General features: G+C 55.3%; 1 protein-coding gene across 4 annotated transcripts in view; it reads left to right on the top strand.

Moving 5' to 3' along the window:
* Nucleotides 1–27,187, top strand: part of SLC45A4 (solute carrier family 45 member 4) — a 73,840-nt gene that overhangs the window by 32,482 nt on the left and 14,171 nt on the right. For all 4 annotated transcript variants that reach the window (XM_073794851.1, XM_033842839.2, XM_073794853.1 and 1 more), the window contains exon 2: nt 7,912–8,556. In XM_073794851.1, coding sequence (XP_073650952.1) covers nt 8,313–8,556 — 244 coding nt within the window. In that variant the 5' untranslated portion in view covers nt 7,912–8,312. The remainder of the gene's footprint in view (nt 1–7,911; nt 8,557–27,187) is intronic.

Here is a 27,187-nt window from a genome sequence, read left to right as displayed (position 1 = left end):
AGCGAGTTGGCCTACGGGTTCTTGGGCCCTTCCGCAGAGTTCTGTCTCGGTGGGCCCAGGTGGAACCCAGGGATCTACTTGTTTCAGACAGATTCAGTGTCTCAGTCCATTTGGCTACCGTAACAGAATACCGTAGACGGGGGAAGTCTGTCTTGGGGGGCCTGCTTCCTGGTTCATAGATGTCTCTGGGGTCTCATAAGAGCACTGATCTCATTCACGGGGCTCTGCCCTCATAACCCGGTCACCTCCTGGAGGCCCCGCCTCCTAAGCCATCACCTTGGAGGGTAGGGTTTCAACGTGCGTATCTGAGGGGGACACAGACGTTCAGGCCAGAGCACACACTAATCCACATGGATGTTGGGCTGTGTGTTAAACATGTCTAGTTTAAGTCTATGTTAATTTTATAATTCTTTAGCCCAAATACGCTAGACTAGAGGCACATTTGAGTGAGTGATCACAGGAAAGTGACACACATAATACCTGAGGCAGGTCAATTCGCAACTGGATAGTTTCAGGTGTGAGAAAGGGTCCCCAAGTCATGGCACGACCACCTCTTCATGCCTTTCTGGTCAGATGTTTTTGACTGTGTCTTCTGTTTTTCTAATGTAAGGACACAACATTTAAAAAAAATAAACTTTATTTTTTAGAACAGTTTTAGGTCCACAGCAAAATTTAGCATAAAGCACAGAGTTCCTCCTGTAAACCCCCATCCTCAGACACACACAGCCTCCCCCATTACCAGCTTCCCCCGCCAGCGTGGTGTGTTTGGTAAATGGTCGATCCTCCATCCACACGTCCTAATCCTCGAGAGCCCAGAGTTGACGTTGAGGTCGCTCTTGGTGGTACGTTCCTGGGTTTGGGCACACGTGCAGTGCCGTGTATCTGCCATTAGATAGTGGTGGTTTCACTGCCCTAAACATCTGTGCTCATTCTTTCCACCCTCATGCCACACACACGGCGGGTGGCAACCACTGGTCCTTTTACTGTTTCCGTAGTTTTGCCTTTTCCAGAATGTCATGTAGTCGGAATCCTCTAGCGTGTGGCTTTCTCAGGTTGGCTTCTGTCACTTAGTAATGTGCGTTTAAGGCTTCTCCATGGCTTTTCATGGTTTGATGGCTCATTTCTTTTTGGTGCTGGATACTGTTTCATTGATGTATTTATTGATTCACCTACTGCAGGACATCTTGGTTGCTTCCAAGTTTTGGGCATTATGAACAAAGCTGCTGTAAACGTCCACGTGCAGGTTTTTGTGTGGACCTAAGTTTTCAGCTCCTTTGGGCAAATACCAAGGAGCACGATGGCTGGATCGCATGGTAAGAGTGTGTTTAGTTTTGGAAGAAGCTACCAAACTGTCTTCCAAAGTGGCTGCACCATGTTGCGTTCCCACCAGCAGTGAACGAGGGTTCCTGTTGCTCCACAGAATCGCCAGCGTTCGGTGGTGTCAGCGCTCTGGACTTTGGCCATTCTAATAGGCGTAGAGTGGTATCTCATTGTTTTAATTTGCATTTCCCTGATGTCAGATGATATGCAGCATCTTTTCAGGTGCTTATCTGCCATCTCCGTGTCCCCTTTGGTGAGGTGTCTGTTCAGGTCTTTGGCCCATCCTTTTTTGTTTGTTTAAAATGTAAATTTATTTATTTTTGGCTGCGTTGTTGCTGCGTGTGGGCTTTCTCTAGTTGCAGCGAGCGGGGGCTTCTCATCATGGTGGCTTCTCGTTGCGGAGCACAGGCTCTAGGCATGCGGGTTTCAGTAGTTGTAGCACGTGGGCTCAGTAGTTGTGGCTCATGGGCTCTAGAGCGCAGGCTCAGTAGTTGTGGCACACGGGCTTAGTTGTCCCGCGGCATGTGGGATCTTAGTTCCCTGACCGGGGATCGAACCCACATCCCCTGCCTTGGTAGGCAGATTCTTAACCACCGGACCACCAGGGAAGTCCCGAGAGGAAATAACTTTATAAACAAATTTACCAGAATGTTTTTTCTTTCTTATCAAGGGTACTTTGACCTTGCTTGATTTGATGTTATACCTTTTTAACTCTTGGTCCAAAAGCTGGTCTTCTGTGTGGTATGCAGGTGTCGTTGGTCCGGTTTCCCCGGCTTCTGTGTCGACCTAGATTAGTGTTGTGTGCTGCAGAAAGTTAGGAAAGTCAGATGGGCTCAGCTGAGGCTAATAGTTGGCCATGTCTTATGAAGATGCTAGCAGTTGTAGTGGATTTTCCGAGGGTAGAGAGATGCCTGCTTTAAATGGTGCGTGCACAAAGCCACCAGGCACCGCGCAGCCTGCGCCGCCCGTCTCCCGTGCCTGGAAGGCTGCACGCACGCCTGCACGTGCGGGCCCGTGAAGGGAACAAACGTGCGTTAACCCCCCTTCGTCCATTTTCCAGCACGTGTGGGTCACTGACCTTCGTTACCGCATTCACACAGAGTATTGTGATTGTCATGTAGCCTCTTCACTGTAACTGAAGCTGGGATTGCCTGTCAAAAATTAGTCTGGGGGCTTCCCTGGTGGCGCAGTGGTTGAGAGTCCGCCTGCCGATGCAGGGGACACGCGTTCGTGCCCCGGTCCGGGAGGATCCCACATGCCGCGGAGCGGCTGGGCCCGTGAGCCATGGCCGCTGAGCCTGCGCGTCCGGAGCCTGTGCTCCGCAACGGGAGAGGCCACAGCAGTGAGAGGCCCGCGTACCGCAAAAAAAAAAAAAAAAAAAAAAAATTATTCTGCAGTTAACTTTCTGATGACGTGACACAGCAAATGGTAGGAAGTCACGTGCTTTGGCACGAGTTACCCTTAAATTAGAAACAGGACAGTAGGGGAAGTTGTTGATTGGAACAGTTGTAGTTTCACTTGTCTCAGTGCACCTGCGAATCATAACCAAATCGTTTTCAGTGACAGCCCGGCAGGCCCTGCGGCAGGCTCCAGGGTGAAACCTGTCTTCGGAGGTCGTCTGGTTTCTTTGAAGAGCAGACGCCGGAACAGGTCACAACGCAAACTTCTCCACACTTTTCGGCAGCTCAAGAGGAGGCCCTTAGGAACACGCAGCTGCCAGTGCTTTCGGGAAGCAGCAGCTAATCCTCCTTGCATTGCTTCAGGCTGTTGTCATTTAGCTTGGGCATGTGTTTTTACATTAGGTGCTTCAGAAGAGAGCATTTTCATGGCTTTAGGTATTATATAGTTAACAACACCAGCCTTTGTATGAAATAGCTTCCTTAAAGAAAACAGTTTGCCTGCTGTAAGATTGCTTCACGGCACCATGTCATGAGCAGCGAATCCGGTTTTGTGTGTCCCTTCGGTCCCCTGGGCGTGGTGACACCCTGAGCGCAGGCGTCCTTACTCCACTCACGCCTTCCTTTTCTTTTTCTCAAAGCTGCCCTCCCTCCCTTTTCTGGCAGGGCAGAGCAGAGCACTGATGTCCTCAGTGGGGCCATCTGTCTTGGGGCCCTCAAGACAGAGTAAGGGTGGGAAGCTATAAAGGGAAGGCTTTCAGAGCCCAGGAAAGGTGCCTGCATGCCCCCTGGGTCCCTGTCCCACGCCCCAGCAGGTGCTGTGCTTAGTTCAGACTGGGCCGGGGGTGGGGGTGGGGGGCGAGTCCAATTCTCCATTCAGGTAAGCGGGGGACTAGATGCATGTTGGTAATGGTTAGATTTGCTGTTAATTTGGTTATAGTCTCCCTTTCCTCCATTTTCACTCAGTTAAAGAACTAGGTTATCAAATTAAAGTATAAAAATCGCTAGCATTCACTTGATGGGAAGGGACTCACATGGACTTTCCAGGGCATTGGAAATGTTCTGTGTCTCCACATAAACTAGTCAAAACTGATTGAATGGTACCTTTTCACCGAGTATAAATTATACCTGAGGAAATGAACAAGCACTCCTCCCCTTCACGTATGCAAACCAACCAGTTGGAAAATACAAAGGAAGAGAGAATCCCGTCTACAGTGGCCACAAAAAAGATAAAATAATTAGGAAGAAACTTAACAAGAAATGTGCAAAACTGTAGAAGGAATCTTTTGACATCCTCCCGAAAGGCACTGGGGTGGACTGGGGTACATGGAGAAACTGCCCTAAGGATGGCAGTTCTCCCTCGGCTAGTTTATAAAATCAGTGGAATCTCACTGAAAATACCAACAGCCCCCCTCCGCCCCCCGAGCTAGTCAAGCTCTTAAAGGTCACACACTCATGAAGCTCTTGCAAATAAAAAGGCAGGAGTGAAAAGGAGAGCTCTGGGAAGAGAAGCTACAGAGGGAAGTGGCTCCCCAGACCTCAGGACCTGCTGGCGGCTCTGTCCTTGCATAGTGCCTTGCTGGGTGCGGGCAGACGGGCTCGCGGGACGGAGAGAACCGGGGATGAACCGAGACATATAGACCCAGTGCAGACGGAGTCAGTGTGAGATGATAAGGGAGAAATCTCCAAGTGCTGGGAGTGGACTTGTAAATAAATCATGTCGAGACAACCTCACGGCCATTGGGAAAATGGGACACAGCGAGGGTGGAGGGCCCTCCTGCCCTGCAGGCTGAGTTCTTCCCTCTGCCCCCCTCCCCCGCCAGAAACAGCGTCAGGGCAGGATCTGGGTGCTGGACGAGCCCCCCAACAGGTCACAGCCCCGCCCCAGCCCTGGGCAGGCTCCCCTTTTGAGAAGACGGTGCTCGTGGCCGGGGTTAAAGTGGGACCCATGGGTACGTCTGGAAGTGCACAGTCCCTGGGCCACCAGACTGGCCAGCAGGACACCGAGTGTGAAGCAGACTCCGCTGACAGGTTAAGCAGCTGTGCCCGCCCCTGGCTGTGAGGGAGACGGTCACCCTACCCTGGAGAAGTCCTGCGAGTGGAGGCGTCCAGCCAGGGGCTCCCTCCCTCTCCCTCACGTTCTTTCCAGAGGCCACTGTTGGACCATTCTTAGAAATTTAGTGGGAACCCCAAACAGGAGGGACTCGGGTGTGGTGACTTGCTTTGCATTGTAGAGGGGACACGCTTGCACTGACCTGGTGGTCTGTTGGCGTGCGGCTTTCCTAAGGACGCAGGGCCCTTTGCTCCCCAAGGGTTCGGTCTCTACCTCCTTGGCTTTCCCAGTAAGTTCAAGACCTCTTGCTTAGCCATCTTTAGCCGATTCCGCAGGCCCTTTAGCACGTGCAGCCGTAGGCCTGGGGTTGGAACCCGGAGCCTGAACATGATGGAGGCCAGGCAGCTGGCTGTGCTTCCTCTGCAGCCCCTCGCTGGCTCTTACCCACCTTCTCTTTGCAAATAAATACCAGGAAATGCCACCACCTGTGGCCTAGGTGATCGACGGGGAGGGAACAGGTTGCACCTCTTCCTGCTTATAAACCTGACCCTAGACGCCACCCCTCCTCGGGGAGCCAGTGCCTTGAGCTCACCTGCGCTTCCTGTTCTGCTTTGAGCAGAGGCTGTTTTAGGAAAACAAAGGGAAGTGAGTTCACTTCAACTCAAAGTGAAGTTGAGTTTGCAGCTTCTGGGCTAGCTGATTGATTCAGAGTGTGATAAGGTTTCAGCGTTTTTAGGAGAGCCTTTTTCCTGTCTAATAATAACCTTAGGGAACAACCATGTTCTGCAGGATGCTGTGGAGGCATCCTGGCTGCTGCAGGGCGCTGAGCCCATCCCTGACCTCCACTCTGAGCCTCAGTAGCAACCCCTCCCCCTAGTCGTGACGACCAAAAACATCTCCAGGCATCACCCAGGGCGGGGTCCCCAGGGGTGCCGGTTGGCCCCGGGTGAGACCCACGGCCTTAAAATAATTCGAGTGCGCCGTTACACAGCTTTATTGCCTACTTTTTAGCCGTTGCTGAAACGACTCCTAGCGGAGTTTGCTGTATTTCGGGCCTGAGTCTCAGGATAGATACACAGTGGTACAAGGGGTGATGGGACAGAACTGAAGGGTTTGATGATTATAATTGAGTCCTTAGCATTTCTGAGAAAACCAGTCACAGTCGTTCGGCTGGTCAGTCAGTGTTCAAGACACGTCTGGATGTTCTGTCTTCACATGAAAATGACCCCTTACCTAGTGGAAAAAGGCATTTAAAATCACTGACCCTGTTCTGGTGTAAGAGTGACACGTTGACTCAAGGGAAGGTCCCGAGATTTTTGTCTCAGGATGGGAATCACTCGAAGGGCAGGGGTGGGATGAGAACCGTAGGGTGTTGGAAGGTGTTCATGCTGGGTGTTTTGTTTTCATACTGTTTTGTTTACATTGTATATGTGAGAGAGTTTCATGGTAATGTTTTGTAAAAAGATTGTAGCAGGGTGCCAGTTTGGAAATACTTTTTTTCCCCTCAAATAAATTCACTCATTCATTCATGCATTTATTTATTTATTTTTGGCTGTTTTAGGTCTTTGTTGCTGCACACTGGCTTTTCTCTAGTTGCGGTGAGCGGGGGCTACTCTTCATTGCGGTGCGTGGGCTTCTCATTGTTGTGGCTTCTCTTGTTGCAGAGCACGAGCTCTAGGCACACGGGCTTAAGTAGTTGTGGCACATGGGCTCAGTAGTTGTGCCTCACGGGCTCTAGAGCGCAGGCTCAGTGGTTGTGGTGCACGGGCTTAGTTGCTCCGCGGCATGTGGGATCTTCCCGGACCAGGGCTCGAACCCGTGTCCCCTGCATCGGCAGGTGGATTCTTAACCACTGCGCCACCGGGGAAGCCCAGAAATGCTGGTTTTAATCCAGATACTGATTATACAGTAGAGAGGACATTTATAAACGTGATAGAAATCTCAGGTGTGAAGGCTGCAGTTTGGAATTGTCATTAAACTTGAGGCCTAAGAAGCAAATTTGTAGGTAGGATCACTTGGACCTGTGATTCCCTGGGAAGTTTGGGCTGAAGGAAAGAGAGCATGAGGAGACCCCAGCGTGGTGGAGTAGTGAAGCTGGGGTTCCGGAGCCCCAGGGTAGCAGCTCAGCGGTGCCAGCAGTCGGGCTGGGAACCCGCCATCACTTCCAGGGCTCCCTGAGGAGGGCACTCGGCGAAGGCCACCCCTTGATTTCTGGTCCTTTCTGGGGAGAAGGGGAGAAGGAGTTAAGATCATCTTGGGTTAAGTGAATATTAACCAGAAGTATTTTTATTTAAAACGATGGTTGAAAATTTTCAGTAAGCCCTCAGCTACCGACCTACCTTAACGTAACATCACATTTTCTGTGATTTCACCTCGGGTTGAACGGAAGCCGTGTCGGAAGGCCGTGTGCAGAAGAGCAAGGGTGTTACTGCATCCGTGCTCTGGCCTTGCACAGGGCAGACGGTTGCTTTCCTAAAACCTTTCTAAGGGGACGTTTCTAGTTAGGTTCTCGGCAATCCACACTTGGCAGTGGTGTGTTCATCCAGGTAGAGACAGCGTCACAAAGCTGGGTCATAGGTACCGGGGTGGTGGAAACAGGATTGAGGGACGGGTTCCAGGGCCCCGTGGAATGTCCTGTGCGGGTGGGGGTCCTCAGGCCCCTCAACGTGGTGTTCAGTGTTCGGCACGCGTTGCGTGTATGTTTTTTCCCGGAGAGGCACTCTTTCATTTCATTAGCAAAGGGCTTCATAACAAACAGGTCAAGGACCACGGCTGTAGACGGCCCACAAAAGGAATCCAGCGCCTCAGGGTGGACTCTGAGCCTCCCATGTGCCCCTTCCCTGGGCGGGGTCCCCGCACCCAGCGGGCTGTCACTGCCAAGGAGCTCTCTTTCTGTCTCCCTTTCTCCCTTTGTTGTCCCGTCTCTATCCTCCCCCCACGATTGATTCCATGCAGGAAAATGTTGTTCTTCTAAAAACTGGGTTTTGTTTTCTCCGCAGATGACCTAGGGTAAGGACCAGTGAACGGAGGCCCATGGTCTCCGAGAGGCTGAGGACCAGCCCCTCGAGCAGGGCGCCCGGATCCCGGGGTGGGAGGCCCTGAGGCCCCGTCTGACCGGGCAGGGCTTTTCCTCTCTTGCAGATCAACCAGTCCCTCGATGGGGAGCGACGGCGGCCTACCTCTGTGTGTCACCTGCCCACCTCTCTGTAGCAAGGAAAGGAGCTTCAGCACTTCTTCCGTAATGATGATGAAACTGGTATTAACTGAATGGCATTTATGGATTTTTAACTCTAATTCACAGTAAACCAGCAAAGCCATATGTTGAATCCAACCAAAAATCGTTCTGTTCTGCTGCGTGTCTCATCCGATTGTGAGAAGTTTCGAGATACCTGTTTGTACAAAGAGGAATATAAGTATTATTACTTGCTGGAGGAACACACTGAAGCAGAAAGAGAAGACGTCTTAATTTATCCTTAAAGATATATGATAGAATTATTTATATAGGTAGAGTAAATATATATATATATATATTTTTGGTGGTAATGAAAATGGCCCCGCAGAATGCCGACTCGGAATCTCTGCGAGTTCAGGAGTTGCCGGTGCCCCTGCCGGACCTGCAGAAGCCGGGGAGCGCGGAGGCGGAGACGCACGACGAGACCGTCAGCGAGGGGTCCATAGACCGCATCCCCGTGCGCCTGTGGGTGATGCACGGGGCTGTGATGTTTGGCAGGGAGTTCTGTTACGCCATGGAGACGGCGCTGGTCACGCCGATCCTGCTGCAGATCGGTAAGTGCCGCCTGGGCTTCCACGGGGTCCTGGCCCTGGGCCTCACACGCCCGTGAGTGTCGGCACGCACACGGAGCACCGCACGCTGGCTGACGGCTGTCCCCGGCCTCCTCTCCCTTCAGCCTCCTCCGATGGGCTTTCCCCGTGTCCCCTGGCGGGGGTGGGGTGGGGTGGGGGGAGGTCCTCGGATGCTCTCGTGGAGTCAGAGGTCCCAGCCAGCTGGTGGCTGGGCGTTCGGGCGTGTGTGGCGTTCCCAAGCTCTGGCCCAGCGCGTGCCCACCTCCCCCGAGGTGCCTCCAGACGCGGCCACCAGCTGGGTAAGCCCTTGAACCCCGCTGCCCCTCACTCGTTCGTAAAGTGAGGTCAGTCGCAGACCAGCCCGGGTTGTTGGGCAGGAGACATGCCCGCGCTCAGAATAGGGCCTGGCTGAAGAAGACACCAAAGAATGCTGTGTGTGTTTGTTTGTTTTGTTTTACTTTCATCATATTGTTGTTATTATCGACTTAAATCTGAGTTTACTGTGGACTTTAGGTGGCTGAATGATGGATATTTCCAGAAATTCTCAGAGGTAACACTCAGGTTAGCATTACTAAGCCTGGTATATGAAAACGCTGGCATCCCTTCCAAATTACCACTGGGGGTGCCTTAGGCCCTAAAAATGTGGCCAGGGTATTTAATTTTCCCCGTTGTCTAAGAAAGTTTTAAAATCTGTAATTTTCCAACCGGATAAGGGGCCAAACTATTTAGAAGCATGTTTCATTCTAGAATTCCACATGTGTCTAGTAAAATATTTAAACAATCTATTTATTTTGGCTGTTACAGGAAAGTTTCTCTGAACGTGGTAAAATGTTTCTTGTTCAGAGAGCACAGGCTAAGGCCCAGCGTGGTGCAGATCAGTTAGAGAAGCATGCGGCCCCTTCAGTTATGAACAGGCCGCCTGGGTCAGGGCGCTCTGCAGGCAGATGCACTTGGGCATTTCACAGCACAGCAGGTGCCGTACCTGTCTTGTCAGGCACGTGACTAAAGGAGCAGGCTCGTCACTCTTAGTGTTTAGGTTGCTGTGTTTCAACATGTTTTCCCTTTGGCATCGCCGGTGTTTTATTTTTCATCTTTAAAAATAAGAGGCCTGGGCTTCCCTGGTGGCGCAGTGGTTGGGAGTCCGCCTGCCGATGCAGGGGACGCGGGTTCGTGCCCCGGTCCAGGAGGATCCCACATGCCTCGGAGCGGCTGGGACCGTGAGCCATGGCCGCTGAGCCTGCGCGTCCGGAGTCTGTGCTCCGCAATGGGAGAGGCCACAGCAGTGAGAGGCCCGTGTACCGCAAAAAAAAAAAAAAAAAAAAAAAAAAAAAGAAGCCTGAGAAAGTGGCCCGGATGAGATAAGAACCTTTTCTGGAGAGTTGGGGGTGGTGGAGTGTGCACCACGTGGGTCACTCTTTGTTCTTTCATCCGTGTGTTGATCACCTCTCATTTACCCTGCTCACCTTCCTCGGGTGCCCACATGTGCCAGGCCACTGGGGGTGGATAGGGCGCCATGTCTGTCCCCGTGCGGCTTAGTCCTCGTGCTGGAGGTGGGGGAGTGACCCGCCTTTGCTGAGAGGAGAAGAGCTGGGGTGAGATGCCGGCCCCCAGAGGTTGCGGCACCCCCTCCCGGGCGGGCTGGGGAGACCTCTCAGGGTGGGCGGCTCCAGAGTGGCAGTGAGGCGAGAGGCTTGGAGACCACCTTTGTGGCCAGACCTCAGGATGGGGGTACATCCGGTGGCAGTTAATCTTACCAAGCATTTATTTTGTCCCTTTGATGTGCAGCGATGTGGGTTCGTGGGTTGAGGCCTTAACGAGAGCAGTGTGGCTAAGCTCATGGGGTCAGAGTCAGGCACATTATTTAACTTCTAGATCGTCTCACCGTGGTTATGGTGACAAATACAGAATTCAGAACCTCTGATTACTGAGAAATAAGTTGGTAAGATTGGTAGAGATTTGGGAGCGCTTCTTGCCACATTTCCTTGGTGATAAGTCATGTGTTTTGTGGCTCAAAACCCTGGAACCAGCACAGCTCCTTGGAACTTTCACACTTCACAGGCTGTGAGTCTCAATTTCCACACAACTTACATTTCATCGTTTGGTTTTGAGTATTTCGTGTATTACGTGAGACTTGCATCTATTTTAGGTATTCCGGGGTAATACGTATTATGTGTTTTACTATATGATACGTAGGCTAGACATTCAGTGTAGCTTTTGAAAGTCGCAGGTACGTTGGTTCCACATGAACATCCAGAAATGGTGATGGGAAGAGGGAGGATTGTCACCACAGGTGGCCGTGACAGACGGACCCAAAGGAGATGAAGGTGACCCTTGTCACTGACCCTGAACACTGCATAGGTCATGGTCATGGGCGGAGCAGGACTGTGGACAGAGGCTGTTTGCACAGGTTAAAGGAATGCTGCTTAATGACAGTTGTTCCTAGATGGGCTTAGACTGCAAACAGACGACAGATGGCCAGTGTATTTCTCAGGGTTGTACTTTCATTATACTCTTAGGGGCAACATAGTATTCAGAATTTGATCTGAGTCAGAGCTTCTTAAAGTTGTCTGTCACACCCAGAGGTGTGGTGTTTATTACTGGATTTTGTATATTAATAATTATTAAAGCTGAAACAGTATTCTCCCACTCAGCGTGGACAGTTTGATCCCCTTGATAGACACATGTCTGCAGTTGGAACCAACACCACAGTTAAGACCAGGAATATTTTCATTGTCCCAGGAGCCTCCCTAGTGGCCCCTCACGTCAGTCCACCTTGACCCCCGTCACCACCCGCCCGCCTCTGTCATACATAGTTTGGCCCTTTCTGAAGTTCGTGTAAACAGCATCACAAGTCCATGGCCTGGTTTCTGCAGTGCTTTTGTGGTTGAGCCATCCATCCTGCTGCACTGACTACTAGCCCACTGAGTGGACCCACCCCGCCTTTGCTCTATTCATTCACCAGCTGATGGACAGGTGGATTGTTTCCATTTGGGAGCTGTTTTAAATAAAGCTGCTCTGACATTACCTGCAAGGCTCTGTGTGGACCTGTGTTTCATCTCTCATGAGTAGAGACCTCGGAGTGGGCGTCTGGCCGCACGGTAAGTGCCAGGGTTACTTTATAAGAGAAGACCGTTCCCTCCAGCCTCCACATCCTTCACGGCATTTGTGTTTCCCTAATGAATACTGACTCTCAGCAGCTTTCCGTGTGCTTAGTGGGCATTCGTGTGTCTTAGGTGAAGTGCGTGTTCACGTCTTTTGCTGACATTTCAGTCAGGTTGTTTGTCTTCTTAATGAGTTGTGAGAGTTCTTTATTAAAGAGTCCTTTATCAGCTATGACGCCCTTGGGCGTCTAGTTCTGTCCGAGGGATGATCCTGTCTTGCACGTCGCTTCTGCGGTGAGTGGCGGTTTAGATGTGATGACGCGCAGCCCGTCCCCGGGCCAGGCTCTTGTGGTCAGTGTGTGCGTGTCCTCTGCCCCCGGGGAGGCTCCGAGCAGCGCCCGCAGCGCCGTCGTCCCGTCACTGTTCCTGCAGGTCCCCGCCCTGCCCCGCCCCCTTTAAGGGCAGATTCAGACGGGCTCACCTAGTGGCCCGTGCCCAGGGGAGGCTCACTGTGTGTGTGTGTGTGTGTGTGTGTGTGTGTGTATGTGTGGAAGGAAAGAACGAGTGACGCGCCTTAGATGCCAGACGTGTCCACGTGGCCTCGTCAAAGGCCGGACTCCTGGTTTCCTCGGTCCCGGACGGCCTGCCCCGACCCGGGCACATGAGGCCTCTGGACCTGCTGGCGTGTAGGACACAGAAGGCCTGTGGGGAACTAGGGAACACTAGGGTCAGTGCCCACCCCAAACGGAGCTAATATGCATTACCTCTCGTTCCAATTGCGTGTGTTTGCCCTTTAAGCGGATGTGGCCAGTCTCCGTTAGAGATGCGCAACCACTCAGATGAGGACACACGTAAATACTATGGGAGACAGCGTTAGTCACCATCCCACGTGAGGAAGCAGAGGCTGGGAGGGCTGGTCCACCTGCCTCGGGGGAGCCCACCAGGGGGAAGTCGGGTGTTTAAACCTTGAAGTGTCTGGCCCGTGTTTCAGCTTCAGCATCCTGGCAGTGGAAGCTGTAGGTTTCACTGTGTTACAGACCTTTCTGGTTTGTGGTCTCACGGCCATCTGCGAATAGAGCAGGTGGGCTGCGCGGTGAGCAGAGCTGAGGGAAGTCGGTGGTTTCAGCTTAAATCCCCAACCCTCGGCCTGGCCCCTCCCTCCATCTGCATTTCAAGTCCGCTGCGTTGAGGACCAGGGGAGTCACAGGCTGGGAGATGGGGTGCCCTCCACCCCACAGCGGCCCGGAGGGAGGATGGATGGGGCGGGGAGTGGTCGCCGCAAGGTGGTGCTCGGAGGATACACGGAGTGTGCAGGCCCCAGGAATCGTGACTGGTTCCCATGTGCTTCTGTTGTCCCCAGCGGGCACCGAGGTGGGGAGCTCATCCGCCCCCTGCTGGCTCCACTTCACGGGGGAGACACTGAATTCTGAGTCCTCCTCCGGGAGGCGAAGCACACGCCCTAATCAGGAGGGAACAGAGCCCCACGTGGTCTTGGTTCTGATACCATGGAGATCCTGACAGCTTTGGGTGCTGGGCCCCATCAGGAGGGCGCCAGGGTGCGCCTCACCCGCCAGCAGGTTCCCTGCCCCTGCTTCTGGGAAGGTCCTGCCACATCCCCCCTGCGTGGTTCTAACCAGTGGCGGGCGTCCCAGCCCGTGGCCGCCCATCTCTAGTCATCTGGGATTCACTTGGTAATTTTGTGGCATACTGAAGGGTAGCGGCTTTGTTAGAATCTGTATTTTCTATTTGGTTGGAATAATTCTTTTCATAATTGAGTGTGTCGCTGGAATCGAAACGGCTCCTTCCGAAGGTCGGCGGCCGTGCTGGGCGTGTGTGGGTGCTTCAGGAGTCCGTCTCATGGCGGCTGCTTTGAAACCCCACCATCTCTTCCCAGGTTTCCATCGCCTGGCGTTGAGGATGACAGCTGAAATCCGTATTTAGGTTAGAGTTAACTTCCGTGGTCCGTCTGTGAGCTCAGACCGTGGTGGTGGGGTAGGTACCGGGGAGCCAGCCTCAGCTACACGCCCGGGGTCTGCACACGCCCTTGGAGGAGGCCAGGTCATTTCTCTTCCCGGCGGTTCCGGGGGGCCAGGGCAGGAGCAACCCCACTGACGACAGGTCAGAAAACCTAAACTGGACCGAGCAGCTTGTTACCTGGGGCACCCACCACCCAGGGAGCTCCACAGGTGACAAACCAGGTAACTTCATTCTCATGAGATGGTTCTTTTGCCAAACCAATATCTATTCCTGGTTCCTGACACGGTGCAGTGTGGTGGCTTCTCTTGTGGCGGAGCATGGGCTCTAGGTGTGCAGGCTTCAGTAGTTGTGGCACGTGGGCCCAGGAGTTGTGGCATGCGGGCTCTAGAGTGCAGGCTCAGTGGTTGTGGCTCATGGGCTTAGTTGCTCCACGGCATGTGGGAGCTTCCCGGACCAGGGCTCGAACCCGTGTCCCCTGCATTGGCAGGCGGATTCTAACCACTGTGCCACCAGGGAGGCCCGTAAGTGCAGTTTAAATTGGAACACTGTAAACCGTTTGTGATTGCTGGCCCCTGGCGTGAAGTGTGTGCCCCGCCACCAAGGACACCGCAGCACTCTTGGCCTCGTCCACAGCCAGGCTTTTGTCCGGCCAGTTTGGGACCTGCATTGAGGGCCCCTGATTCCAAGTGAGCACCTCTTGTGCCGGAGCCTCTGGACCAGCAGCAGTGCTATCCCTCAGTGCTAGAAGGCGAGGCTGCGTTGCTGGGCTGTGGAGGACAGAAGGCCCCTGTGACAGCAGAGGAGGAGGTGGGTGTGACGCCAGGACAGCCCTCCCTCCCTGGTCCTATTGGCCGAGACCTCTGGTCGGCACAGCATAGGAGGAACGCCCACCTCTCGTGGGAGACACTGCAGGCCAGCAGTCCCATGACTGCCGTCCCGTGAGCTCGGGAAGAAAACGGAGCAGGCCCAGTGCAGCCACCGTGGTTCTACGTCGTCCCTCGCAGGGGAGGGTGCCTTTAAAAACTTCAGTTCTGGGCTTCCCTGGTGGCGCAGTGGTTGAGAGTCTGCCTGCCGATGCAGGGGACACGGGTTCGTGCCCTGGTCCGGGAAGATCCCACATGCCGTGGAGCGGCTGGGCCCATGAGCCATGGCCGCTGAGCCTGCGCGTCCGGAGCCTGTGCTCTGCAACGGGAGAGGCCACAACAGTGAGAGGCCCGCGTACCGCAAGAAAACCCCCAAAAAACAAAACAACTTCAGTTCTGCTTTCTTGAAGATACAGCATTTTCACCAAGTTCAGCGGTCACGTAGTGAGACTGCCGCCCCTCCTGCCCTGCAGCACCTGGTGCTGCCCCTGCAGGCAGCCGGTTTCATGCGCCTTCATCAGGAGGTTCCCACACGTGTGACACACGCGACAAGCCCCCAGCAGCAGCAGAGCATCCAGGGCAGGTAGAGAGCCCAGGTCCAGGTCAGAGCAGAAAGCCCGTGGCTTTCTCTCTAGGCCGAAGCTGTGTGGCAGCCCCGGGGAGGGGCGGGGCGCCTTGGCTCCGCCCTCGCAGGAGGCTTCCCGCTGACCTCGGGGCTGCCCTCAGGTGCCTTCAGCATCACCGTCATCTCTCCCGCTTCCTGACAGGCCAGGTCTGTTAACACACTGGATTCCCACCGTTCGTCAAGCACTGCAGCTTTAGGAGGGGCCTGTAAAAATATGTTATGTTCTTAGGGTTCAGGCTCAAAGCGTCAGATAAAGGAGGTCAGGGGGCACCTATAAAAACTGCTGTTTTGTTAGTGTCGAGGGGGTTCTGGTAAGACCCACAAACCCGAGGCGAGGAAGAGGGTGAAGGTGTGGCATGCTGGGGGCTGGGGGCCCAGAGGCCCCAGCAGGCATAGCAGCATCCGTGCCTGCTTCCTGCAGGGCCTGTGGTCTGAGGGCAAGGGAGGGGCTGCCCAGGAGCTCCTGCAGACCAGCTCCTGCTGCATGCTGGCACTGGAGGTAGGTGCCCGTCATTTGCACGCCGTGTGTGTGCATGTGTGCGCGTGTGCGCGCGGGTATAATGTGTGCGTGTGTTGTGTGTGTGCACGTGCATGTGTATAATGTGTGCGTGTGTGTGCACGGGTATAATGTGTGCATGTGCACATGTTAATGTGTGTGTGCCCTCAGGTGCAGCTGATGAATCTGGCCTCAGAGTTGGGATCAAGTGGGAGCGTGGGGTCCCCTCTGAGAGTCTGGGGACAGCCTGCCCAGAGCCCTGAGCAGACCTCGCTGAGGGACAGGCGCCCTACTGGACTGACCCGGTCTGTTCCCAGACAGCCTTTTCCCTTGGGAAGCAGACCCCCACCCGTTTCCTTCTTGGTTCAGGAAGTGTCCTGGAGGGAAGAGGAGAGTCATAGAGGAATGTCCTGTGGTCTCTCAGTTGACGGCGAGACGCGACTTCTCGAAACCTGCCTGATGGTAGTCGGGGGTGCCGTGATGGCCTGGGAATGACCAAGTGGTTTGCAGGGTTATTTACGCGGAAGGTTAGGGTTAGTCTTGTCTGTCTCGTTCAGGAGGGGTGAAACTTTGTTCATTTTGTATATGTCTGTTTTTCTTCTTAAAACACTTTTCCACTTTCTGTCCTAGCTTAATGTGAATCAGGATTCCTAGGATATGATTTGTCCCAACTTGAACCTCACCTCTTCTTCCTGTGGGAAAAACCTACCCTTTAAAAGCGCGCCTTAAAGAAAACATTCGAAGTTTAAGTGCCTTAACTGCTATAGTCATTTTCCTCCACTCCCCGGATTGCTGAGGGAAACTGACAGCGAGGCCAGCGCCGCTGCAGCAGAGTGGGAACGTGACCCGGGGGCAGCCCCACTGAATTACCCGCCGCATCAACACCCTTCTGTAATCCAGGCCCCTGCCCCCTCACCCCACCCTGAGTTGGAGGTTACAGCCCGGCCCGCCCAGTGCCTTCTTGTGCTGTTGACTCAGCCTAGCGTTCAAAATCCACAGGGCAGCGCCCGGGAACACAAGTCTTTGGTGAGAATTGAGCAATGCAGGTTCATATGCTGTATCCCAAGTGCAAACGCATGTCCCCTGTGGCGTCCTTGAGTGAGCACGATGTTGCCCACAGGTGACCTGTTGTGAGTTAACCTTTTGCACGACGCATCTAACGTGGACCTTCCACCAGGTGTGCTTTACACTCTGCAGCGCTTCTGCGGCTCAGATGTGCCCGCTGCCTTCCTAGGAATCCCCTCATGTCTCATGACGCCCCGGGGGCTTCTGCAGGTGGCCCTCTCTGGGCTTTCTGTTTTGTGAAAGGAGGTCTAGCACCTCACTGCCCTCGGTTTCCTTTGTGCCACAGAATTCCTGAGGCATACCTTGCTGGTTCACCTGGCACTCCTGTTTTTTTTTTTTTTTTACATCTTTATTGGAGTATAATTGCTTTACAATGGTGTGTTAGTTTCTGCTTTATAACCAAGTGAATCAGCTATATATATACACACCTGGCACTCCTTGATTTCACGAAGCTGCGTCACTTACGGGCTATTTTCAGAGAATCAGGCCACCATGTCGCCTGAAAGAGGGACAACTCAAGGAGTCTGGAGGCCTCGTACCAGAAGGCCCGGGAAATGGGCAAGCGGTCCAGGCGCGAGTGGTGGTTCTGGGGACCAGAACCCAGGGGAAGGACACAGCGCCCAGCTTATAACTGTGTTTGCTTTTGTTGCCCAAGCCGAGGCGATGCCCACAGGCCTCCAGAGGCTTTCAGGCCGCCGGCCCATGCCTGGGACATGTGAGGACCCTCGCTGTCACAGCGGGCAGAGGGTCCTGAGGCGTCTGGTTCTGGGCCCGTCCTCCGTGCCACCACTGTTCAGTGTGTGGGAACCTCCCCTGTGTGGGGGTTCGGTCCTGGGCTGAGAATAGCTCAGAGTCTTTGAGTTTGGATTCTGCGTTGATGCTTCCAGTTTTCATTTTCAGCGAAAACCGTCCCAGGCTTGGCCATCCTCCTTCAGGTGGTGGAGGGTTTCTTTGTTGTGCTTCTTATCCAACAGTTCTTCTCGCATCGCTGGAAACTGATGCTGTCCAGTCCTGGAGAATGTTATCAGAAGGCCCTCTGGGGATGGGTTTCCCCTGGACCTGCCCGCCCTGCGTGGTGCTTGGCTTACCCTGAGGCTTATACTGGGTTGCCCGTCTGCAGGCCCGAGGGTAGGGGCAGGTCTGCTCTGCTCCCCAGGGTCCCCTGCTGTTGGGAGACGGTGCTCAGGCTACTCCCGTTGGGACTTGGGGGACGATTGTCCAGCAGTCGGTCCTTCCCTGTGGAGAGAGCGCTGGGCTCAGTCCTCGTCGTCCCCCTGCCCCCCCGAGTGCCATCTAGCGAGGGGGCAGGTGCCGCCCACAGGGCTGGAGGATGGGCCTTGAAAGACTTTCAGTCTAAGTGAAACAGTACAGACGCAAAAGGGCAAAGGCTGTGTGATCCCACTCCCATGAGGCCCCGCGCGTAGAATGTGGGCCCTGGGGGAGGGGCACGGGGAGTGAGTGAGCGGGGGCAGAGTTTCAGTCCTGGGGGGTATGGTGGGGATGTCCCTATCACTGAACCCAGCGCCCACAGGTGGTGAGAGTGGTCACTTTTACGTGATGTATATTTTACCCCCATTTTTTAAATGTGAAAGAAACCTGGATGGGCCTTACAGAATATCTGACTGAAAACTGGATTTCCTGCTGACGAGAGACTAAGGAAGCCTGAAGGGTGACACATGGCCCAGGCTGGGAGGTGGCAGACTGCCCGCTCTCTCAGTGGACGAGAGTTCCAGACACACGTGTGTGTCCGTGCCTGGGAGCCCTGACGTGACCGCCCACCCAGGCCGGGGGACCCTCGCAGTGCCCCCCAAAGCACAGGCAGCATGCCAGGGGGACCCATAAATGGGCAGGAGTTTGTCCAAGTCTCCTGAATTTTGACTGAGGTGATTGAAAACCTGTCGTGCAGGGCTGTTTTGTTTGCGTTGGGAAGTCTGGATTTCCTTGTGTTTCAGATCATTGTATTTTAGAAACAATGAAATGTCAGCTGCAGTCGTTTTTCCCAAGGAGCTCTGTGCCTGTTGTTCTTCCATCCAACGCTTACTGAGCACCTACCTGCCAGGTGCCGGGCGTGGTGCCAGGGGCGGGGGGTGGGGGCGCGGTGCGGGAGCAGCCTAGGCTTCTGCTTCAGGTGGAGCCGTTTGCACGTAGGGGTCCGTGTGGGGATGCCGGCGCCCTCATGCCAGCGATCGAAGGGCCCCAGGTCAGGGAAGGCCTGGAGGGAGGTCATCTAGCACGCTGGCGCCGAGGCTGTGCCTGGTACTCACGGGGCCTGGGGTCACGGTTGTGATTCATGGTCTGAAGAGGAAGAGTAGGAAGGGCAGTCAGAATACAGGTCACTGCCCGCTCTGTCAAAGGGGAGCATGCGGACAACAGGAACAGAACAGGAGGCAACTCCCGGGCACAGAAAGGGGGCGGGGGATGGGGAAGCTGTGTGGAGGACGTGGCCCTGGGCCTCCTGGTCGCAAAGAGTAATAAGTAGGGGGTCAGTGAGCGAAGGTGAGTTGGCACATTCCAGGCCGCGGCACGGCAGGGAGAGGCGTAGAGGGAAGTGCGGCGTGTTGGGGAAGCTGTGACTAAGCCTGCGTGGCACGAGCTTGGTGCAGAGTCGTTTGAGGGAGCTCTGGCCCCTGGTGGGCCAGATCCTAGGAGGCCTTCTGTGCCACTCCAAGGAGGCGATTTACAGAGAAACCCGAGCGATTCTGCCCTTGGCCAGTATTGCACACACGAGCAGCGGTAAAGCAAGAATGGTTTTTAGAAGTCTTATTTTTTTTTTTTTTTTTTGCGGTACACGGGGCTCTCACTGTTGTGGCCTCTCCCGTTGCGGAGCACAGGCTCCAGATGCACAGGCTCAGTGGCCATGGCTCACGGGCAGAGCCGCCCTGCGGCATGTGGGATCTTCCTGGACCGGGGCACGAACCCGTGTCCCCTGCATCGGCAGGCGGACTCTCAACCACTGCGCCACCAGGGAAGCCCAGAAGTCTTTTTTTTTTTAAATTAATTAATTTATTTATGTTTTGGCTGCATTGGGTCTTTGTTGTTGCGCGCAGCTTTCTCTAGTCGCGGCGAGCAGGGTCTACTCTTCGTTGTGGTGCGCGGGCTTCTCGTTGCAGAGCACGGGCTCTAGGCGCATGGGGTTCAGTAGTTGTGGCTCATGGGCTCTAGAGTGCAGGCTCAGAAGTTGTGTACGGGCTCAGTTGATCCGCAGCAGGTGGGATCTTCCCGGACCAGGGCTTGAACCCGTGTCCCCTGCATCGGCAGGTGGATTCTTAACCACTGTGCCACCAGGTAGGTCCTACTCTTTGCTCTTAAAAGCAACCCGTATAGAATGTGTCCACCAGCAAAATATTTCCCAGATGATGGTAATTTTGTCATTAAAAAACCAGCTATTTAAATCTTACATGAAATACATACACATATATCAATAAATTATGTAAATCGTATATAGATGAATCATTTGTCTTGGGGTGAGTGTAGGTTGTTTGCCCCCCGTTTAAGTGGAGAGAGGATGTGGGGTGTATCTTACAGCTTGTAAACTGATGGAAACATCACAGAAAGAAACTTGAAGGACTGCCGCCCATCGTGTTGAACTGGGAGTGATTGTTAGAAGTGCTTTTATCTGCAAATCCGCAGTGGAGGTGCGTGTAGCACGCGATGCAAAACGGGCAGAAACTGAAAGCGTTTAAGCCTCCGTTTGAGGCGGTCAGGCCTGGGCACCTGCGTGCTGTGCTGTTGACCGTGGCTGGAAGAGCCCTGCCCCTGGGCCCACACAAGGTCAGCACAGCCAAGGGTCAGGCCACAGGCTGCGCTCAGGAGGGGCGGGGGCAGCGAGCCTAGCGAGAGGGTGTGAGGCTTCATCAGTTTCAACCAAATTATTTATGTGTCCTTAAAGTCCCTCTAGACTTACACACCCTTGCATTTTGCTGTCATTTCACAGCACGGTTAGGGGGTGTCGCTGCCTGCTTTGATGGCAGGTCTCTGGGCCCAGCAGCAGCTCCGCAGGGCCACTCGCTCTTCCTCTTCCTCAGCCGGGAGCCTGACTCTGCCCCCTCTCGCTGCCGCCCTGCATTGCAGGCCTGGCCGAAGGCCTTTGGTCCTCGGGTCCTCCCCACAGTCTCCGGACTATGAATAAGTCCTCATTTTCTTCACCGTTTTCCGGGCTAGACTGTGACAGCAAAGCAGGGTTTAACCACAGCCAGACCGGAAATGCAGTCTGTGTAGACCCAGCCACCACCTGGGTTTGAAGCGCTTTTCCAGGCACCAGCCGGCCCCCTGTAATCCGACACTCATGACTTATAAATGGGGCCTGTCGTGCCTCTCATGAATTTTAGTCATCCCACCTAATTGAAGAGCAGGGTAGGTGTCTTGCGCTGTTGGTTTCGCGTGGGGTGGTCGCCAGTGGTGTGGCCTGGGGCAGGGTGGGCCAGGCCCAGCCCTTGCAGGTCGTCTGCGTCTGTTGGCCTGCGTGTTCCACCTTCCCTGGCGGTGAGGCCACACGTGCGGGGGCACTGCAGCCCCTGTCCTCGGGGAGGGCAGGCCAGCTTTAAGGGGAGGACACCCACTTTCACAGCGGGTTCCAAGGTCGCCACGCAGGACAGCACTGCAAGCCAGGGCACGGAAGCCCCGAGAGCCCGGCTGCCGGGAGGAAGGCTCAGAGCCGAGCCTGAACGGGGAGCCAGACTGCGACCGCTGGCTTTCCCACATCACCAGCTCTGGGGCCCTGCCGCGCTGCAGTGTGGCGAGGCCATGGCCGTACAGAGGAGAAAGTTCTGGAGGCAAGCTGTCTAGGACCAGGGGAAGGGTGGAGCTGGCACACTCCCTGACCACCCCTGGAACCCTTTTCTGGTGGGCGGGGTGGAGGGATGCTCTGAGTGCTAACAGAAGGGCAATGTCGAAACGGGCTCGTGAATAAGGCTCCCACGCTGGCCCAGGGATGTGGCCTGTCATCCGTCAGTCCTCCCCAGGGTCCTGGACAAGGCCGTCTGTGCCGAGGGAGCTGGGGCTCAGGAAGGGAGGTGGCTTGCCCAGGGGTCCATGGCCAGAAAGTGTAGACTCAGAATTGGAGCCTCTCCTCTTCTTGAGGGCAGGCCAGGCCTGAGTCTGCAGCAAACGAGGAGAGGAGAGCGGGGCTAACGGTGTTGGTTCCCGCTTCCCGCTCTTAGAAGTGAGGTGTGCGGACCCCGTGGTGACGATGCCAGCAGCAGCTGTTCCAGCGACCTAATCCCTGCACGGATCTGCAGGTGACATCCTCTTACAGAGTTTTGCAGGTGAGGAAGGAGGCGCCCACAGAGTCAGGTCAGTGGTGGAGCTGGGGTTTGAACTCGGCTCTCAGCGCCCCTGCCCCTCAGGAGCTGCGCCTGCTGCGCTTGGCGGAGATGTGATAAGGGGAGATGGGGTTAGAGGTTTTTAAAAAATACTCCAGATCTTTATTGACAAAGGTAATAGCAACGTTTAGTAAGAATTTAATTTTTTGAGTTCCCAGACACTTGTTAGTTTTCGTGTAATAGCGTTTCAGGAGGTAGGATATGATGCGCAGACCCTGAAGGCCGCGCTGCTCGCAGCCCGGGGCGCGCTGGAGCCACAGCTCCTGAATTTCCCAGAATCCTCTGGGTCCGTCCTTGGCCGAGCCCATCCATTATTTAAACACTAATTACGCGCTTGCAGCTGAATTGCGTTGACGAGGAAGGTAACACACTCACGTGCCTGACTACCTATCCGTCTACACTTCACTGTCCCCAGCCCTTGGAGGTGACCTCTGTGTGTCGTGTCTGCGTGTGGAGATGTCACACAGAGGCTCTCTGAAACCCCGGTTCACTGACCTCGCTTCGGTACCGTGAGGTCGGCCGGAGGGAGTACTGACTCACACCCGGGAGGTTGGCCGGCGTCCGCAGGAGGGGTCCCCCCGCCCTAGCGCGTGCTCCGTAACCTCGCTCCACCGGAGCTTTGGGGGTGTCGCTGCCCACTTGTTATTAAAACCAGAGCTGTGGATCGCGGCAGATAGGGTGGTGGCTGGGTTCTTTCCCCCTGACCCTAATTCAGGTCGCAGACTCTCAGAGTTGGGAGAGACCTTGGCTGCCACTGTGTCCAGGCCTTGCACAGGGGCCAGCCTGGGCCGGGGTGCCGAGTGGCCGTCGCGGGGCTCGGGGCGGGCTCGTTCCCCCCACCCGTGCCCTGGGCACGCTTGCTTAGTGCAGCATCTGTTTTGAAGAGTGTGGGATGGGTGGGTGGCGGGGAGGGGCCGGTGCTCCAGTCTGCAGTGGGCTGTGCTCCTGGGAGCTGCGGGAAGAAGGAGCCCCGCAGCCAGGCCCCAGCAGAGCAGGAGGGGCGCCCACGGGTTTCCCAGAGCCTCAGTGCCTGTGTGCACCTGGCCGAGGGCATCCTGCTGGGCCCTGGAGGCTCCTCCTCCTTCCAGCATAGGACCAGTGCTCCCACCGAGGTGCTGGGCAGCCCCCGGGTGGGGCTGGCAGTCTACTCCCTAGAGACTAAGCCCAGCCTCAGGGCCAACATGAGGGGCTGGAGCATGTTTATTTTACCGGAAGAAAGGCCGTTCGGAACCTTCCGGAATTTGACTAATGGTGCCTTTGGTAAGTGCGAATCTGCTATTTCCAGACTACTGCCTCTCCGTCCGAAACAGCTCATTCGGCACCAGAGTCCACCCGCAGGGAGCACCTAACGCATACACCGAACGAACTCTGCGTCACATGGCTCTCCCCGCGGCACTGATGTCGCTGCTGTCCCCGACGTCACTGGGACTGGCCCCCGCATGGCCCAGGTGCTGGGGTCTGCACCTTCAGGCACCCATCCCTGCTCTTTAATGCTGTGATGAGGGACATCTGTGTTCAGTTCTGGGCTCCCAGGTCCAGCCTGGGGCGAGTGCCTGGACTCTGGGAAGGGGCTTGGGCTGCACAGGAGCCCCCGCGGACACCCACAGGGTCCGGCCAGTTGCACTCGGAACACCAGGGGTTGCTGTTCCAAGGGGGAGGCCCAAGAACAGGCATCTGAGCTTCTTTTTCTTAATCCTTCTTCCTACCTTCCTGGGATTCTGGAAGGCTCCTTCAGCTCTGTGGCCCTCCCTCCAGCTGGACGAGGCGTTGCCCCGCTGCCCAGTGCAGACCCTCTCTGCTCGAGGCGGCGGGGGGCTTTCCTTGGGACCATGCCTGCGTCTGGGCCCCGGGGCCTCGGCCGGACCCGTGCTTTTTCACGGCCACCTTAGTGCCACATTCCCCGCTGGGTTGGTTGCGTTCATCCCGGGTTACTGCAGGCTGCCAAGGTTCCCACAGAGCGCGGGTTCTCATGGCTTTAATGTTATCGTGAAGGTTTTGTCTGAGAATACAAGCATATCTTGATGGGGAAGGCTTTGTCTATTGAGAGAAAGAATGTAGTTCCTATTCCCATTTCAGATCTTTTGTTAAAGATTTATAGGCAGCTTTCCCAGTCCCCTGGCCCCCTCCCCCCAGAAGGACCAGTTTATCAAAAAAGCCGCTGGCTGTGCTGAATGGGAGGCCGCGCGTGACTGAGCGTGGCCGCTGTCGCCCGTGACCTCACACAGCCCTCAGCGAGCGGTGACACCCTCGGCGTTTCCTGTGAACGGGGAGCCTTTCTGGTCCCACCATTGTTGTTCATTTTTGCCGGGAAGAAAACAAAAATTATTTACTACGCACCGGTGCTGCGTGTGTTTAGAGCCTTGCTGGGAAATGCCGTGTCTGGGGCATCCCAGCGGCAGCCACGCCAGGGACTGACGGGGTTGGGGCTGTGTTCTCAGGGCTCGCTCGCTCCTCTGGGGCTGCTCTGGGGACGTGATGGGAAGTGTTTGTCTTCCTTGCCCAGCGCGGGGTGACCCCGGCTGTCCCCACACCCCAAGCACTCAGCTCCTGGTGGGTTCGCACTCCCTCTGCAGCCCAGGGGGACGTTTAGGAGAGCTGGGGACAAGGCAAAGGAGAACAGAGGCTGCTGTCGGTCCAGTCGGGCCTCCTGGGCGCTCCTGCCTCCTCGGCCTGACCAGCTGCTCCTGGTCCTGCAGCCTCTGCCCGGTTGCCCCTCCACGGAGGCCTTCCCTGGGTGTGGGGTGTCCCGTGCTGAGCAGGAAGGAGGACGGGGTGCGAGTGGAAGGGCCCGGCAGCGTCTCGCGCAGCAAGCACGTGGTCCTGGCGCCCATGCTCACCGGGCTCTGTGCCGGGAGCTGGCATTTGTGCTAATGCCCTCTACCCTCCTGGGGCCTCCGGCCAAGTCTAATAAACAAGGGCCAGCTGGGTTGGCAGGTAGGTGGCCTGGTGACCTCTGAGGGCAGTTTCGGGGTGGGGGCGGGGGTGCAGTAGGTGGAGGGAACGGGAGATGAGAAAGGAGTCGTTTGAACAGGGTCGGGTGGGGGGCGACGATGGCACCCTAACCAGAGGGAGGTGCAGCCCAGCCGCCTCGGCGGCTGTCGGAAGGACAGGCTGGAGCTGGTGGGGGTGGAGGGCAGAGCTGAAGGGGCAGGTGGGTCGAGGGTCTGACTCCCTGCCAGCCCTGAGCCATGTCCCTCGGTCTCTCAGGGTCGGTGCGCTGGTGGAGGTGGCCGAGGCTCCTGGGAGCCTGCAAAGCAGGTAATCCGTACGTACCTGCAGCCCCTGCAGCTCCCCCTTGAGGCGGCCAGCGCTCTGGGTGGTGAGAAGCCTGGTGATGGTGGTGTTTCTGGGCGAGCAGGACACAGGTTTGGGGTGAATTGCTAACCAGCACCCAGCTTGACAACTTTCCTAATGAGTTCCTAAGAGTCACTTTAAATTGCGTGTCCGTTTTAATTTCAGTTATGTGCGTGTTTTCAGAGAAGGTGGACAGAAATTGCCAGTTTACATCTGTGAAGCTCGTACCTCACCCTCGTACTGTCACACGGGTCAGAGGTCACCTCTGCGTCTAAGGGGATGTGGCCGCAGAGCACAGGCTCCCCCGACAGCCCTGCCCCGAAAGGCCACCTTCATCAGACTTAGCACAGGGCACAGCTCGGTGCAAAGGAGCCTTTTGGGGGGAGCGGGCGGGCACTCCAGCCCGAGCAGAGTCATATGGAATGGAGTCTGACTCTGGTGATGCGCACTTGAACCTCAGAAACTGCGTGCGGGCTGAGCCGTGCTCTTAACCCGGGCAGGGCAGTGTCCTCAGCGCAGCAGCTCCTTGGGCAAAGTACACACACGACGGCCAGCAGGCACAGGGGCCCCGGGAATGTAAATGCCGCTGCCCGAGGGGAACCGGCAGTGGGTCAGCCTGTCGGGTGCTGAAGCGTGAGCTGCCACGTGAGGGCCCTTTGGGCTCCTGTCGCGGTCCCGGGGCAGTGCAGACTGCTCACGCCGTGCTCCCTCCCAGGGAGGGGCGAGAAGCCCGGGTTTCCAGGGGACGCCTTCGGTGAAGATGGCTTTCTCTGTCGCCTTGCATGGCCAGCCTCTCCACGCATGTCCATGTCGTAGCGTGTACTTGGGAAGAGCACAGGCTTTCCATCGGCCAGACCCTGTGTGTCCCACATTTGCTGGCCCGGTTAGTCAGGGGTGGGCGGTGGGCACTTAGCAGCCAAGGGCGAGCCGGGGCCGGGGCATGTCTCCCAGGCACTCCCTGTGTCCTCTGTGGTCAGTCTTCAGTTGCTCCCGTCTGACGCAGAGCCTTGCAGCTCACAGACGTTCACAGAATGTTTGTGTAGGCCAGAGAGAGAGAGAGTGTGGACAAGCAGTTCTCTTGTGACCAGGCCCCGTAGCCCCTCTCAGCACATGGTCACCACTGTGGTAATGAGCCCATGGCCAGCAGCAGGCACTTGGCCACTGTCTGTGCCCCTCCAGCTAAGAGGCCGAATCTTCAAGGAACAGTTTTATCCGTGCAGTTTCCCCTCTAGTGCCTGTCAGCACTAGAGAGCAGCCAGAGTAGAAGGCCGGGCACCCGGTGAGCTTCTCATTGTGTTTTATGGCTTTTTCCCTGAAGATTGGCCTCACATGATGCCGCCCAGAGGGGCTAAAACACAGCTGGGTACCCGAACCCAAGGGCAGAGTGAGAGCTGGGGAACCCCTGATCCCATGTGTCATCTCTGCTCGTATCTCTTGGCAATTCCTGAAATGGGACAGAGTTTTGCTGAAGCTAAAAAAGCAGGGAGACAGTTTTGAGTCCGAGTCCAGCCAAGTTAATTGTTTGTTAAAACAAAAGTATCAACGGTGGTAAAACCCGAGAGGGACTGGGTAGGTAGGATGAGTGCGTCTCCTAAGGTTGGCTTCTCTACTTCTTGTCGTGTATTAGTGTCGATCTCATTTAAAACAGACGCTCTTATGTGCTGGATTTGTGAACAGTACGAATGTATCTCATCCCACCAATGTCAGGACAAAATTACTTTTTTATACTCATTTCTTTTTCAAAACAGAGATCCTGAATATAAGGATAACAGTCCAGCATTTTGTCAGTGTTTTTCAAAATTGATGTATTTTAAGATCACGTTATTCCTAAGTAATGTTCAAAGAGTGATGGGTAATCTGGATAGATACTT

This window comes from Tursiops truncatus, chromosome 17 (assembly GCF_011762595.2).
Source record: "Tursiops truncatus isolate mTurTru1 chromosome 17, mTurTru1.mat.Y, whole genome shotgun sequence".
NCBI classification, from domain to species: Eukaryota; Metazoa; Chordata; class Mammalia; order Artiodactyla; family Delphinidae; genus Tursiops; species Tursiops truncatus.
The sequence above is the reverse complement of the archived record's forward strand: the minus strand, read 5'-3'. Positions and strand labels throughout refer to the sequence as shown.